Source organism: Callionymus lyra, chromosome 2 (assembly GCF_982586985.1).
Source record: "Callionymus lyra chromosome 2, fCalLyr1.hap1.1, whole genome shotgun sequence".
Taxonomy (NCBI): domain Eukaryota; kingdom Metazoa; phylum Chordata; class Actinopteri; order Syngnathiformes; family Callionymidae; genus Callionymus; species Callionymus lyra.
Window position 1 is genome coordinate 16,026,628 of NC_141819.1, and position 14,651 is coordinate 16,041,278.

Consider the following 14,651-nt stretch of genomic DNA (forward strand, 5'->3'; position numbering starts at 1 on the left):
TTGCAGTGGGTTTTACTTTGTGTTGTCTTTGGCCTTAACTCCCCTCACAATCTTTTTTTGGATCAGGAGTGTCTCCAATTTCCAACCTTTTTCACATCGTCATCTTTCAGACAATCATCAGTTCAAAATTGTCTCAAATAAACAAGCAACGTAATGAACTTGATGTTTTTTCATATTTTACACAAATTCAAACAAAGTTTACTGATATATTCCCCATCGTTTCACTCTCAGTCTGAGGTAAACACTTTCAATTTAATTCTAAGTGCCTCGCAGTGTCTGATGTTATTTTTCTCCAAACTACTGCAGGGAGTTACATCTTCAGATGGTTCAAATGAAACCAGCAAGTTTCTTCCTCACATCTCTTCAAAGTTACCGCCGGATCCTCAGATAGATGCTGGGATGTTGCAAACCATTGAAGAAGTTGTGATTCACCAGGAGCGTTTGGATACAAACCTGACTGATGAGAAGCTGTTCGACTCACAACAAAGTACCATCACCGAGTCGCCCCAGACTCACAGAGCTTCAGCAAAAACAAGCCCAATCTCTGATGATAATGAGGAATCAGTTATTCTGAGTGCTCAGCTTGACACTGAGAGTCCTGTAGCTCCTGCTCTTGCATCTGGATCTGAAGAGAGAGATCCAAATCCAGGAGGCACTCCAGAGAAGACTTTTCAAATCCATGCTGGCACCAACCAATCTGGGCTAATGGTTTCCAGCACAGTCTTTGTTTCTGAAGCTGACGACGCGAAGGAGGAAAAGCTTGAAGCATCACCTGTGGTGGAATCGGCCCCTACACAATCTGCACTCGCTTCCACCTTCACCGTGAAGAAAGGGTCTCCTCCAGAGGGAACAGGGAGTGTTGCTGAACCTCATGAGAGTCCTGGCTACACGTCACAAAACACATCAGGTGAAGGCGAGATTGAAAGAGAAGATTCTAGGAGGCAAACTAGTTCTTCAGGAGCTGGAGAAGAAGAAAGAGATGGAACTGAAGGACTGGTTGGAGAAGTTGGGTCTCTTGGTTACATAGATGACAATTATCCAACAGACCTTCTCCGATCTCCAATGCAGTTTTTAGGCCCGATTATTGAGAACCCGAAACAAGCCGATCAAACCAACGCAGGACAGCTGAGACCCGGGGTCAAGGGTCCAAGGGTGAGTTTGTTTCATCGATAAATATACATTGTGTGATTTCACTTGTCAATCATGATGATAAACAGCTGCACACATGGAAAATCCAATTGTTATAATCACTCTTAAATACTTATGAACCATTTACAGCCATCCTCTTTGTTTTGACTGTGGGAGGAAACTGGAGTGCCTAGTTTGGGCAGACGTTTAAATATCATAAATAATATCTTAAAAAAAACAACCTCTTCATTATCACCCAATGTCTTTTCCAAATCACTTGTGATACTGAAGGTAATTATTTAGATCAAAATGTAATTTTCACGTCATCCTTTTCACTGTCAACGTCAGGTATTCTGTGAATTTTAGTTTCGAATGTCTCCCTCTTCTGGTAGAAAATTGTAAGTGTAGCTCGGGTGTCTGCATCATGTTAAACCCCAATAATCAAATCGTTTATGGCGCTCTAGTTATAGATTATATTATAGATAACATGGTATACAAGTTTGTTTTAGGGAAAATTAACACAGAGGTTACTTATTGTACCTTGCTATTTTATTATATTTATTTATTATGTCCTAGCTCTACACTTTCTTTCTTTACTTTCTTATTCTTATTTCTATACAGTACATGTATTTATTTTTAAACACTCAACACACAATGATAAATAAAATATTAGAAGCTGTCCCCATTCTGAAACAGAGAAAGTTACAAACATAAAGTTTACTTTATGTTTACTTTATGTTTGTACTGTATGTTCTCCTTTACGGTTATATATATTGAATAACTGTTATGTATTAATTCATATTGTCCACTAAATTTGATTTCGATTTAAAACAAACATAATAAACAAATAGTTTAACTAAACAAACGTTTAAATGCACTTCACTGTTTTAAATTAAAGTATTGTATGGTATAGAGAAGTTGAAGTAGCAAATGTAAATTGTCAGCAGTAGTGAGTAAGTAAGTAAGTAAGTAATATTTGTAGAGTGTGAGTAATTCTCTGTGTTTATGGGACCCTCCCTCTTTCCCTATGTAGCGTCGATGGACCCCAGCAACCTGCAAATAAGTGGAAGAAGATTATTAAATAAAATAACTTTTTTAAATAATGTTGGACGATGTCAAGCATCACAAACTCTCTCTTTTTTTAAGGGCTTGCAGGGACCACCTGGACTGACAGGACTGCTGGGGCCTAAAGGAGACAAAGTGAGTAAAGATAAATAATGTTTGGATCATTCAAGAAACCTTCACTGTTAGTCATAAAAAAAAAAAAAAGGTTCCGGGTTTTTTTTTTAACACGTACCACACCCTGAAAACATACAATACTCAAAATTGTTTCAGGGTTTTCACCAATGGTTGTAAAAAGCCGGAATAAGCTTAAAAAATAATGATATAATTCAAGTGGCTGTAATCAAATGATGATAATGATGTCACTTTTGTCGTTAGGGCTACCAGGGTGTGATGGGCAGAACAGGCCGGACAGGATATAGAGGACCAGACGGTCCACCTGGGATGCCGGCCATTCTTGTTTATAAAACCTCTGAAGAAGAGTGGGAGAAGTTTAAGGTAATGTCGCCAACAATCCGAACATCTTAATCATTAAGAGCTTAATAATGTTATAAGATGTTAGTTTGTATCCAAAAGAAATATTCAATATGGTCTATTTAAAATAATAATTAGTAATAGCTGCTTAAATCTGAATTCCATTTCTTGTTTTGCAGAAAAAAAAATTCTATAAGAAGTTGATTTCTTCCTGGCCGGTAAGTGCTTTAGTATAATCTGTACAAACGTTTGGTCACCAATAAAACAATTAAATAGGAACTTTTAGTTCTACAATGTTTCCTTCTGTAAGTACTTCTGCTCATCTTGTTTTTTCTCGTTTTCACTGTAAAGAATGTTGACCTTGTTGATATAAATATGACAAGATTGTTTTCTCTCAGAAACTCAAGGGCCCTCCTGGCCCCCCTGGGCTCCCTGGAGACGAGGGACCGATTGTAAGTAATCACTGTGACTATCAAAAGCATTTATCAAAACTGGTTAAGGTCAAAAGGCTCTTTTTTATACAGGGAGTTCCAGGAGTTGCTGGAAAGCAAGGTCGTAAGGGAGTTCAGGGAGGAATTGTAGGTATCGCATCAATTTGTATAAGTTATCCGAAGTAAAGGAGACGCTGTGCTTGTCTCATATTTGACAAGTATTGTATTATAGGGCATTCCTGGTCCTCGAGGTCTGCCGGGACCGATGGGGCGAACAGGAAGTGAAGGCATTGCAGGAGAAAGTGGTGAAGCAGGCTCTCAAGGTCCACCAGGAGAAAAAGTAAAAATCTTGATGAAGAATGATTTTGATTTGATATACAGTAAGTAAGTTATAATGGAATTGATCATCTTCTCAGGGACTGCAGGGCCACAGTGATGAGAAAGGCTCCAAGGGGGAGCTGGGTGAGTGGGTAAGACTTTTTAAAACCTCAAATGTTGTAAATACTACGTCAAAAAGCATTTTTAGAAAGTTTTTATGAAGTCATGTTGAATTATCTGCTTGAAGTATGCTCTGTGTTTGTGCTTCTCTGGTCTATAAAAGTACCTGAATTCATCTTGAATTCACTATTTAGGTGGAACTATTCAGTCAATCATTAAAGTACTATGGATTAATTTAGATTTTATGATGTCATTTTTATGATTCAGGGCTACGAGGGGGAGGCTGGAGAACAGGGAAATCGAGGCTCTAAGGGAGAAAAGGTAGGATAAATCATTACCAAAGATGTTGATTTTAAATAATGCTGTTGTACTTGATGGTATTTGTAAAGTTTGACTTTCTTTCTGTGTTAAAACAAGGGGAACACGGGTGCCAGAGGTGCAGCAGGGGTTCCTGGCTACATAGTAAGAACTAATGATGATAGTTGATAAAACACCATTGTGCTGGATCAAACGTACAATCCTGGATCTGTGTTACAGGGCATTCCTGGATCACGAGGTCCAACAGGTTTTCTTGGGCCTCCTGGAGAGAGGGTGAGTTAAACGTTCAAATAGACATTCTGATCATATTTATAAATACATCTGATAATAATGACGCGCAGGGAGGGGTTGGAGAAATTGGCTTCGGAGGGCCACAGGGGCCACATGTGAGTTAGAGTAACAAATACACTGATTTAAATGTAGGCGTAAATTAATTTTATAATTGATTGTCTTTGTTGTTTTGAAAGGGAAAAGTTGGTCCTAAAGGAATAAAAGGTGTATCTGGGGTGAACGGACCTCCTGTAAGTCCACTCTGGTCATTTAAACCTTTCATCTTCATTTATACAATATTTACTGGATGGTTTTTTCAGGGTCAGCAAGGTGACATCGGCCCAAAAGGAGCGTCTGGTCTCCAGGTGAGTAAGAGTCTTTGTAATTTGTATAAAAAATCCTGCATTAAGGATCAACTATATTTAATCACCTATCAAACTAAGTAAACCTATGGACTACATCATATTTTCTTTCTCTTTTTCAGGGTGAACTTGGTTCTAATGGTACAATCGGGGTACCAGGCGTACGGGGCCCACAGGTACAATGAAAGCATGAATTGTGCGGAATATTCTAGATAATCAGAAACAATTGTGATGTCAAGAGTAACTCTAAGTAATAAATACTTTATTTCTATAGGGAAACCCTGGAGACGTTGGACCCCCGGGTCCTAAGGGTGACCCTGTATGTACACATGGGGCAAAAAAAATCAATTGTGAATTACTAACTCAGGAATGTGTTTGTTTGTCAGGGTGATGCAGGAGATGAGGGAGATATTGGGGAACCCGGCCCGTTAGGACTTTATGTAATACAAATATTCCTTGATGACCTTTTGATGTCGCAGATGTGTTTTTATCAACAGTATTTGTTTTTTAATTGCAGGGAACCATTGGAAGTCCAGGAATGCCGGGGCCCTCAGGTGATCCAGTAAGATTATTTAAAGAAATAATATTCATTTTTAGTATTATCAGAATGTAGGCTATTATAAGGAGGGAATTACTGAATTGATAGCACTGAGCTTGTTAATAAATAAACAGAAGTTTTCTGAAGATAATTGGTTGTGGTTTTAATTTTTAAATAAATGGTGTTCAGGGTTTATTACTAATAAATGTTGTTCTCTGCAGGGTCTCAATGCTACACGTGGAGAGAAAGGACAACAGGGATTTACAGGAGACCTGGTGAACTAACCTGAATTCCGAATTGATCCTGCAAGACAAATTAAGTGAAATTGGCTAATTGTCTTTTTCTACACAGGGACCCCCTGGGCCTCCTGGGAAGAGAGGGTTGAAGGGGCGCTCAGGTCCTTCAGGATTTGAAGGATTTGATGGCGATTCAGGACTACCCGGACTTGCTGGACCAATTGTGGGTAAAACACTTGTGTGGACTCTGGCGTTATGTCTTTATGCATTTGCTGCACTTTTTAGGGACTTGATGGATCACCTGGTGAACAAGGAAAGCAAGGAAAAGATGGACTGAAGGTAGGTTAAAAAAATTGTAAACCAGAACACTTTAATGCAAATAATTGTTAATATTATAGTAATTTTATTGGGGTTTGTAGGGAGATCGAGGTCCAACTGGAATTCAAGGTGTTATTGGGCCAAGAGGAGACAAAGTAAGTCTTTTAATTAATCACATAATTCTAAATTTAAACAGACATGATAAAATAGCAAATATAATCAACTAATAATTTGATTATAATAATAATAATAATAAATAATTTAGAGCGACTAAAGACCATGTTGATGAAAAGATTCCGAATGAATCAATCATTATATTTTGATGTTTTGTTCTCAAGGGCCGAGAAGGAAGGGCAGGATTTTCTGGAGTGCCTGGTCCTTTAGTGAGTAAAACATGCTTAACATTTAACAGTTAACTTTGCTGAACTCACACCCATGTTGATTCATGAAGGGGGAGATGGGGAAGCCTGGAGAGCGAGGCTCTGAGGCACAGCCTGGCATCAAGGTTGGGTTAAATAAATAAAAAAAAAATTAAATCAAGGCCTTCTTTTAAAATATTATTTTCTGTTTCATATCACTTCTTGGTGCAAACCCAAGGGCAGACAAGGAGTCCCCGGGGAGAGTGGCCCTAAAGGCCAGAAGGTAGTGCAAATCCTTTTTAATTTTGATTCTCTGTTTTGTTTACCTTAATTTAAAAACTATACTTTGTTTTAAACATAGGGAGTCCATGGTAATGTGGGAATCAGAGGGCCTGATGGGGCCTCAGGAGCCACAGTAATTAAACATTTACTCATTACATCATTAGAAACCTATCATGGACACTATATATAATTATCATCAATTATTTCAGGGACCCAATGGTGAAAATGGAATGAATGGGGACATCGGAGCTCCTGGTCCAAACGTGAGTTCAATACTCTCTTGACTTAAATGAGGTATTTAACTTGACATTCTTAATGACCTTTATGTGAAAGTTTCAGATCTGAGGAATAATTGTTTTTAAATCAAGCAGAGAAAAGGTGTTTCTATGTATTATGTCAATATTATCGTGCAATTTTTAAGGGATTATCTGGCAAAACTGGATCAGCTGGAATTCAAGGACCTGTTGGAAGACGTGTAAGTATTAAAAACTAGTTTTAATAAACTCTCTTTGTGTAGACTAAAAAAAGTTATTTAAAAAAAAGATAACTTAAATAAACATCTTGAGTTTTCTTCAAGGGAGAAAATGGAGTCAGTGGGATGAGAGGAGGATCAGGAAAAGCAGGTGGAAGAGTGAGTCTCTGCAGAACTAGTCGTATCGATGGAGAATATGAAAGTGTATTTAAAATGTTTACTTCTCATCTGTAATATTTGTTTGTCTTCTTCAGGGTGTTAAAGGTAAAGATGGCATGAAAGGAACATCTGGAACTGAAGGAGCAAAGGTTTAAAAAATAATTAAGACAATTTTTACGATTGATCTGATTGTATCATCCCTATTTTTATTTGAAGGGCAACATGGGGGACAAAGGGCCACAGGGTAAAGAGGGACCCCGGGTGAGTAAACTGCCATGAAATTCATTGAGTGAGATAGTAAGATAAGATTAACTGCACATTCCTTAATCAGGGTGAGACGGGAGCTTCTGGACCGCGTGGCTTCACAGGACCTGTTGTAAGATGACGTCTACAATTCATTTTCATGACTGTTGTATAACTATTATTATTCTGTGCATGCGCTCCTCAGGGTATCCACGGAAACATAGGCATGTGGGGTGAGATGGGCTCCCAGGGCTCCCCCGGTGATCAGGGTCCCCCTGGTCTCGTTGGTCCCCAGGGCGTCACAGGTTACCCTGTAAGTCTATTTTTCCTGCTCCAGAAAAGATTATTTGTGTATGTTAGTCCAGCAGTGTCATACTCTGGGTTCTGATCAGTCCTGCTCCCGTATTCTTGGGGGCGTTTTATTTTCTCCATCAATCTCATGGTGACTACTTTATCTGCAGATATGAATGTATGTTTCTTTTATTTCAGGGTAAAGATGGCCCTCAAGGTACTTTAGGGCCAGTTGGAACAAAAGGAGAGAAGGTTATTTTTTTATCTTGTTTTCCATTCTGACATTGTGACCCTCATCTTATACAGTATGTGATTTTAATGTCCTCTTTGTTTCTCCAGGGATCCAGTGGACCATTGGGAGAGGATGGAGTTGCTGGTCTCGATGGTGAGGAGGTAGATTGACTAGACTACTGTACCGTAACTTTGAACTTTCTAAAGTTCAAAAACATGTTCTACTAACATAATGTTGTTTTTTAACTACAAGTCATTCGGCTTCCTTCTGGGATTTTAAATAAATTATAAATGAAAACACCATTCTCTTGAATCCATGGTGTTTTAGGGGCCACTAGGACCAATAGGGCCCGCTGGACCAGATGGACAAAAAGGCCTGATGGTAAGTAATGGTGTTTTCTTGATATGGGTATAAATAAAGCATTTAGAGCAACTAAAGATTTATTTTTAATTTTACATTTCAGGGGGAACGTGGTCCCAGTGGTCCTCCTGGGTTAAAAGGGCCACAAGGGGTTAAAGGTGACAGAGGGAGCAAAGGTCATCGTGGGTTATCAGGTCCTCTCGGGAAACAGGTTTATCTTTGTTTTTTCTTTGATTAACATTTTCTTGTAATTCTAATAAATCAGCAGAAACTAGTTATGTTAAGTGACATGTTTGGACATCAGTAAAACTTGTGTTGAGATAACAATATGAACGTTCTATGATTGTAGGGAATCATTGGACCACCAGGGAACAGAGGAATGCAAGGAGTAGTAGGAACGAAGGTCAGTGGGACATAAACTTGAGAAGAAGAACATATATTTACCTGTTGATGGATTACCATCTGGTTCTTTGAATATGTAGAAGTATTGGTCACTGAATTGTAATTTGATTTTTGAGGATACGTTTCGTTCCCAGGGAGATCCAGGCCTCAGAGGTCAACCTGGATTGCCTGGTAAATTTGGAATTGGAGGTGACACTGGTCTGGCTGGGGTCAAAGGCCAGGAGGGTTTACAAGGTCAAAAGGTCTGTAGTGGTAAGATTTGAATAAGTTCAACAGACCAAGTTGTTGTTCTTTGTTATGGATATGAAACATGACAAAATGATGGTGAGTTGCAAACTGAATTCATTTCAGGGTCCACCTGGCATCATTGGACCCTCAGGGCCTCCTGGTCCAAACACACCGGTAGGGTTAAATTGTACATATTTATATTTGAGATTTAATATGACCGTAGTGAGAAAATAACACAATAACAAGATTATAAGACGTGTCTGAAATATATAAATCACCTTGTGCAATGCTCATCGTGACTTTTTATGTTTACTGTTGAATTGTTTTGAAAGCTCTGTCAAGTAAATCGTGTTCCTCTGTCCTCTAAAGGTTCTGTTATTGCGTGTATTTATCTGCCCAAAATAATCATGCCTTAAATAAAGTAACCACTAGATGGCAGCATACACATTCGCTCATTTTAAAACTTTTTTGTTTTAGCAAAATAATGCAATTTTTAAAGTATTAAAATTAAATAAAAAGTATATTGACTAGTTATCGTTTATTTCAGGGTTTACCTGGAAACAGAGGAGATTATGGGAAACCTGGAAAAGCAGGACAGAAGGTGAGACTACAGTTTCATCTATTACAGTGAATAAAATCCTGTCATATTAACAAAATACTATTCTTAGGGAAGTCATGGTGAGAAGGGCTCAGACGGTCTTCCAGGAAGTAAAGGTGACATGGTGAGATTAAGTTTTTCTTGGTGATTCATCAGAATTTTTAGTATACTTCCCCATTTGAGTCAGTTTTTCCACCTGTTTCACCTTCTATTTTAGGGTTTAAGAGGAGAACGTGGTGTGAAAGGAGAGTCTGGTTCAAGTGGTTTAAAGGTATTTATAATTAGTCCTCCTCGTCATTAAGCTTCATTCCAAGTCAATTTAAAACAATTCGTTTTGAAGGGTTCAATTGGGAAGAAGGGTATCATTGGAGCCCTGGGGACAAAAGGTCATCCAGGCCCTGCTGGTCCTCCAGGTTCTCCAGGAGCTAATGGTGTCAAGGGTTCAAAGGTACACGTTCTCCCAATGTTTATGTATTTAAGCTTCATTATTGTTCAATATTTTTTTGTTAAAGGGACGCACAGCAAGTCCTGGGAAGAAGGGAAGAAAAGGACATTCTGGGGAAACTGTGAGTGAATATTTTCGTTGTCAATTGTTTCATATTATACAGATAAACAAAATATATTATCAACAAGAGTTACTTTTACAATCACATCCTTTTACCACAAACACTTTGACTTACTTAAATTATTTAACAAATTATCATTAAAATATATTTTCACAATCACACCTTGTTTTCCTTTCCATTTGAATTTAATTACAAGGACGATTAGATGAGAAATGAATTTTAAAATCATTTAAATCCATACAGGGAGAAGAGGGTCCACTAGGGCATCCAGGACCCCCCGGAAGACCTGGAAAACCCGCAAGTATCCCCCTTAAATTGAATCCAAAATTCAAACGATCTCATTTTTCTTTAATATTTTTATCACCGCCATTTGAAACATATTAACGAACATATCTCTTCAGGGCCTCAGAGGGTTGGATGGATTACTGGGTGTCGATGGTAACGAAGGTTATCTGGTAAGAATGAATGATCAACCGTACATTTTTTTAACTTGCCGATTATTGAAAGGAAAGGACTTGATATTATAGGGTGATGTTGGCAATGCTGGAGTTCCGGGTAAACCAGGCAGGCCTGGTAAGATGGTGAGGACCATCTATTTATCTTGAAGACAATATAAGTGATCTAAAAAAAAAGTTCTGTTGAAGGGAAAACCTGGGCCGCCCGGAACCAGAGGAATCCTCGGAGCAGCAGGAGTGAAGGTGTTAAATCGTTTATCATACGAGAGAGAAAAGCAAAAATGTATCAACATTTGTAATGTATTGTCTTTAAATCAGGGCAAGTCAGGACCAGAAGGAAAAGGAGGACTTCCTGGTCCAGTGGGCCCAAAAGTATGTACGAGTCAGAATCAAGAAGTGTGATGTGGGATCACTGAACATGTTGTCTGATGATGCTCCAGGGTTTACCAGGACTGAGAGGGAAGAAGGGAGTTGCTGGGACGACTGGACTGGAGGTAAAACACACTTTCATCATCATTTTCCAGATATTGCTGATAAGGAAACACTGCTAATGTGGTTGTCTTGTCAACAACCTTATCTTTACAATCCTGATTGATCATGATCAGGGAGTTGCAGGGGAAGCCGGTGTTGTGGGACCAGGCGGACCATCCGGACCGAAGGTAGCTAACACCATTTACCAAGTTAAAGACCATCTGAATCAATATCTCTTGCACCAGGGAAGGACCGGACTGGCTGGAGTGAGAGGACAGAGGGGACATCAGGGGAAGCAGGTGAGTTTTGTTGTTCTTTAGATTTTGCATGTTATTTGAATTAAGCAAAGGTTTTGTCAATCTGATTGATCTTCACAGGGACATGTCGGGCCTCGTGGTCCCTCTGGACAGGAAGGAATCCAAGGAAGTGCTGTATGTATTATTTATTGTTACTTACTAGATAAATCTTGTTATTTTAGTGTTTATGATTAGTGTGATTTGTGCTATTATAAAGTCACCAGTGGTGTCCCCAGAGAATATAGGTTGCAACTAATGTGAAAACCCAACTCTCCTGATTCACTTGCATGTTTCAAATGTTGAATCTTCCTCTCCAATATGCAGTAAGTCCCTCATCGTGACCATGTTTTGAACTTATTACTTTATATAGGTGCTTTACATTTTGGGAAGTTTGATTTGGACCACCCTTGGTATACAAGCACACACACTTACATTAACTAAACTCCTGTGATGCACCCATTGGCCTTAGAAGATCACCTTTTGGTCCTGTTTTTATTGACTAAAATATATATATATCTTTGAATTTAATCATCATTTTGAAACAACATTACAAATACTCTTTAAACATTACATTAAAATACAAATACATAAATATTTAAAAATCACAGACATTTCTTGGGGGTTCTGGCTACTATAGGGGAGCTACAGCACCACCTAGTGCCTGTCTTTGCAGCCACTGAAAGTCACATGGATGTTCCTGTATCAATTACAATAATGAACAGATACAGTTCAGTACATTTATGTTCTGTTTGTGTGTTGCAGGGTAAACGTGGGAAGAAGGTCAGTCTCGGTCGGAACGCTGATGTTTTCATGATCATCCTCACTTGGTAACTGACCCGCTTCGTTCTTATTGAAGGGGGTGCAGGGGGTGCAGGGGAGTCCAGGGCCAAAAGGAGTTAAGGGCAAGCAAGGATTCCCGGTAAGTACTATTACAAAACTGTGACGGTTTGCCTCTCGCCCTAAGAGCAGGTTGATGGCTGTGAATATAACATTGTGTTCACAGGGAAATCCTGGTCCACCAGGCAGGCACACAAAGGATCAAATGAAAGTGAAGAAAAACCTGAAAGTTAAACCCAATGTCTTAAAAAGATCACAACAAAAGGTGAATTCTGACGGAACGTTCAAACATATACAGTGTGTATTTATTCATGATCCTTTGCAATAGCCCAAGAAAGTTAAAAAAAGAAGATCCAGAGACACTGATGGTTCCTCCAGCTGGCCACAGGGCACCAAAGATGATCCTGCAACCTCCTGCTATGAGCTGGGACTCATTCAGCCGCACCTCAGTGATGGTGAGAAGTTTCCCTGAACCTTCCTCCATCAAAGTTGCTTAATACTGATTTATTTCAGGTTATTATTACATGGACCCCAACCAAGGTTGTCCCTTTGACGCTCTCAGGGTCTTCTGCAACTTCACAGCAGGGGGCGCTACTTGTATCGATCCATGGCTTCCAAAGGTAAAATCTATCAGAAATAGAGACACTTTTTTTTTTTTAATTCTTCCTCTTTTCAATCATGGGGCCTTGTTTCAGGCTCATATATTAGTAATGACTACTTTTATTTAAATATATCACATATATGAAGCATGTCGTTTTTTAGCTTGAACTACTGTGGAGACCAACAAAGCAACATCCAGCCGAGGCCATACTGTGGTGGAGTCATGGAAGTGAAATGAAAAGGGTAATTAAATTAACCTTGACTCTTAACAAATGGATTATTTATGTTCATACGCTGGTTCTGTCCAACAGTTTGAGTACCCCGGGGCAGATGTGGTCCAGCTCAGGTTCATGCGTATAAGCAGCCTCACATCCTATCAGCACATGACTGTCAGCTGCACAAGTCAGTCAGAAAGTGCTGCTGCAACCACTTTTCCTGACCAGTTCCTTCATTTCCTGGGAGACTCTGGCACGGAGATTCGCTCACAATTGACGACAGTGTCCAGAAAAGACTGCGAGGTACGATCGGTTCCACCGCGTTATATAATCAGCAGCGAGATTCTGCTGCTGACAAATCTTTCACACTTCCTTATTTATTTATTAAGAAAAGGTAAATCTGGATGTTTGATTAGTCAAGGAGCCTGAGAAGTGATTCAGAGATGATATTTACTGCTTAAAAAATGAAACCAACCATCATGTTGAATGAAAAAAAAAGCAGTAATAGTGTCAAAAAGTAGAATTATGCTGCTTTAAAGTTGGATGTTACACTACAACAGTGCATCCATCTTGAATGAACCTGTTTTTAGCTAAATCATGATTTTGACTTGACTGACATTATTCTCTTCACAGCTCATAATCTCTCTCATCATCTAGTCCAGTGGTGGGCAATTATAATTCTTCAAGGGCCACATTACATTCTGTGAATGTTGTTAGGGGCCGTCAAGCAAAAAGAGAGACTGGAAAACCCCTAAAAAAAAAAGGACATTCGTCATTAGGCTGTGAAATTTATTAAGATAAATAAGCATCAATTTTATTCTTGTAAGATGAGTTTTTTTCAAACCATTTCTTAAAATATTAAAAAATATTTTGAGGGATTAATATACGCTCACAAAATACATACAAAAAGGAGGGGGGAAGTAAATAAGTGCTATGTGAAAATGTAAATAAATAATAAATACAAAATACACTTTTTAATGCATTAGAACCATTTATACATGATCTAACTTTGACATTACGAGGGCCGCATAAATACAGTCAAGGGGCCGCATGTGGCCCCCGTGCTGCACTTTGCCCAGGTCTGATCTAGTCTGTCAAGATAAAATATTCGATATCTTGTGAAATCTCTCAGTGTGACATGAAGCTGCATAGACAGTTGAAGTTTGAAGTCAGTTTCATTTCACTCACGTCTCCGTCTTCACCTCCCTGTAGGTGAAGGTGGTCGTTAAAGTCCGCGGGAGCTCCGAGCTGCACCGCGGCGACATGGAGCTGCTGCCCATCAGAGATCTGGGTCTCGAGGTTCCGTCCGACTCCCACCGCATCTCGGACTTTTCCGCCGAGCTCGGGCCGATCTGCTTCTTGTGATGAAAGAGAGGGACGCCTGTAAATAGAACATTGTCTGGATTTTGTGTATTTATTAAATCACACGTGTCTTTTGTTGCTATATTTAACTAACATTTGGTGTTGTCGATCAAATCCAGCCATTGCACAGAAATAGATTTATTTTGTTGTATAAACGACGATCGTCATCGTACTGAATTAAGGACAAGAGTCTTGATCTAATGGGGATCGAATGGTGCAGCAATCGGCAGCATCTCAACGTGAAGCGCCGACGGCGTTGTGGCTGAACTGAGTCACAAGTGTTCCCTCCACACTGACAGAAGCTCCCTTTGATACTTTTCATCGCATCTATGCCCCAAATTCTAATTGAAAATCTGCGTTCCCTTGACTGGTTAATACGTCTGATTGGATCTGCTAACTGACTTTGTGAATGACTTCTTGTCGTCACTCGGTGATTCGCCACGGTCCAGTCATGAGGCTGGTGGTTCAAACTTTACCTACTCCAACATTTCTGAACCTGTAGATGAATGACCGACGTGTCATGAAGCAGCATCTTCTCTGTGTCCTCGTCTCTGATTCGATTGCTCTGGTCTTATCATGTCGCTCCCGCAGATCAATCAAATGCAGGTTAATAAGTTAATTAAATGTGTTCCTGGACAGCTGCTGATA

The 14,651-nt window shown here is 39.4% G+C and overlaps 3 protein-coding genes across 3 annotated transcripts; all 3 read left to right on the forward strand.

The window, feature by feature from the left end:
• The first annotated feature begins 705 nt into the window (after nt 1-705).
• On the forward strand, nt 706-8,179 carry LOC148085478 (uncharacterized). The gene is made up of 37 exons (XM_087781899.1): nt 706-1,152; nt 2,275-2,328; nt 2,569-2,688; nt 2,844-2,882; nt 3,063-3,116; nt 3,189-3,242; nt 3,328-3,435; nt 3,512-3,565; nt 3,801-3,854; nt 3,951-3,995; nt 4,071-4,124; nt 4,193-4,237; nt 4,319-4,372; nt 4,442-4,486; nt 4,606-4,659; nt 4,758-4,802; nt 4,870-4,923; nt 5,001-5,045; nt 5,243-5,296; nt 5,373-5,480; nt 5,543-5,596; nt 5,677-5,730; nt 5,914-5,958; nt 6,027-6,080; nt 6,173-6,217; nt 6,296-6,349; nt 6,426-6,479; nt 6,638-6,691; nt 6,794-6,847; nt 6,943-6,996; nt 7,064-7,108; nt 7,179-7,223; nt 7,296-7,403; nt 7,580-7,633; nt 7,721-7,766; nt 7,941-7,994; nt 8,077-8,179. Exons 1-37 carry the CDS (start codon nt 706-708, stop codon nt 8,127-8,129), a joined length of 2,514 nt encoding a protein of 837 aa, XP_087638025.1. The 3' UTR covers nt 8,130-8,179.
• Nucleotides 8,180-8,352: 173 nt separating this feature from the next.
• On the forward strand, nt 8,353-11,125 carry LOC148085479 (uncharacterized). Its single transcript, XM_087781910.1, has 17 exons — nt 8,353-8,376; nt 8,510-8,617; nt 8,727-8,777; nt 9,151-9,204; nt 9,272-9,325; nt 9,419-9,472; nt 9,542-9,649; nt 9,714-9,767; nt 10,011-10,068; nt 10,169-10,222; nt 10,295-10,348; nt 10,412-10,465; nt 10,541-10,594; nt 10,663-10,716; nt 10,828-10,881; nt 10,939-10,992; nt 11,071-11,125. Exons 1-10 carry the CDS (start codon nt 8,353-8,355, stop codon nt 10,207-10,209), a joined length of 606 nt encoding a protein of 201 aa, XP_087638036.1. The 3' UTR covers nt 10,210-10,222; nt 10,295-10,348; nt 10,412-10,465; nt 10,541-10,594; nt 10,663-10,716; nt 10,828-10,881; nt 10,939-10,992; nt 11,071-11,125.
• On the forward strand, nt 10,299-14,316 carry LOC148085480 (collagen alpha-3(V) chain-like). Its single transcript, XM_087782953.1, has 12 exons — nt 10,299-10,340; nt 10,663-10,716; nt 10,828-10,881; nt 10,939-10,992; nt 11,752-11,769; nt 11,846-11,908; nt 11,993-12,091; nt 12,155-12,281; nt 12,340-12,446; nt 12,589-12,669; nt 12,738-12,944; nt 13,854-14,316. The coding sequence occupies exons 1-12, from the start codon at nt 10,299-10,301 to the stop codon at nt 14,004-14,006; spliced, it is 1,059 nt and encodes a 352-aa protein (XP_087639079.1). The 3' UTR covers nt 14,007-14,316.
• Nucleotides 14,317-14,651: the final 335 nt, after the last annotated feature.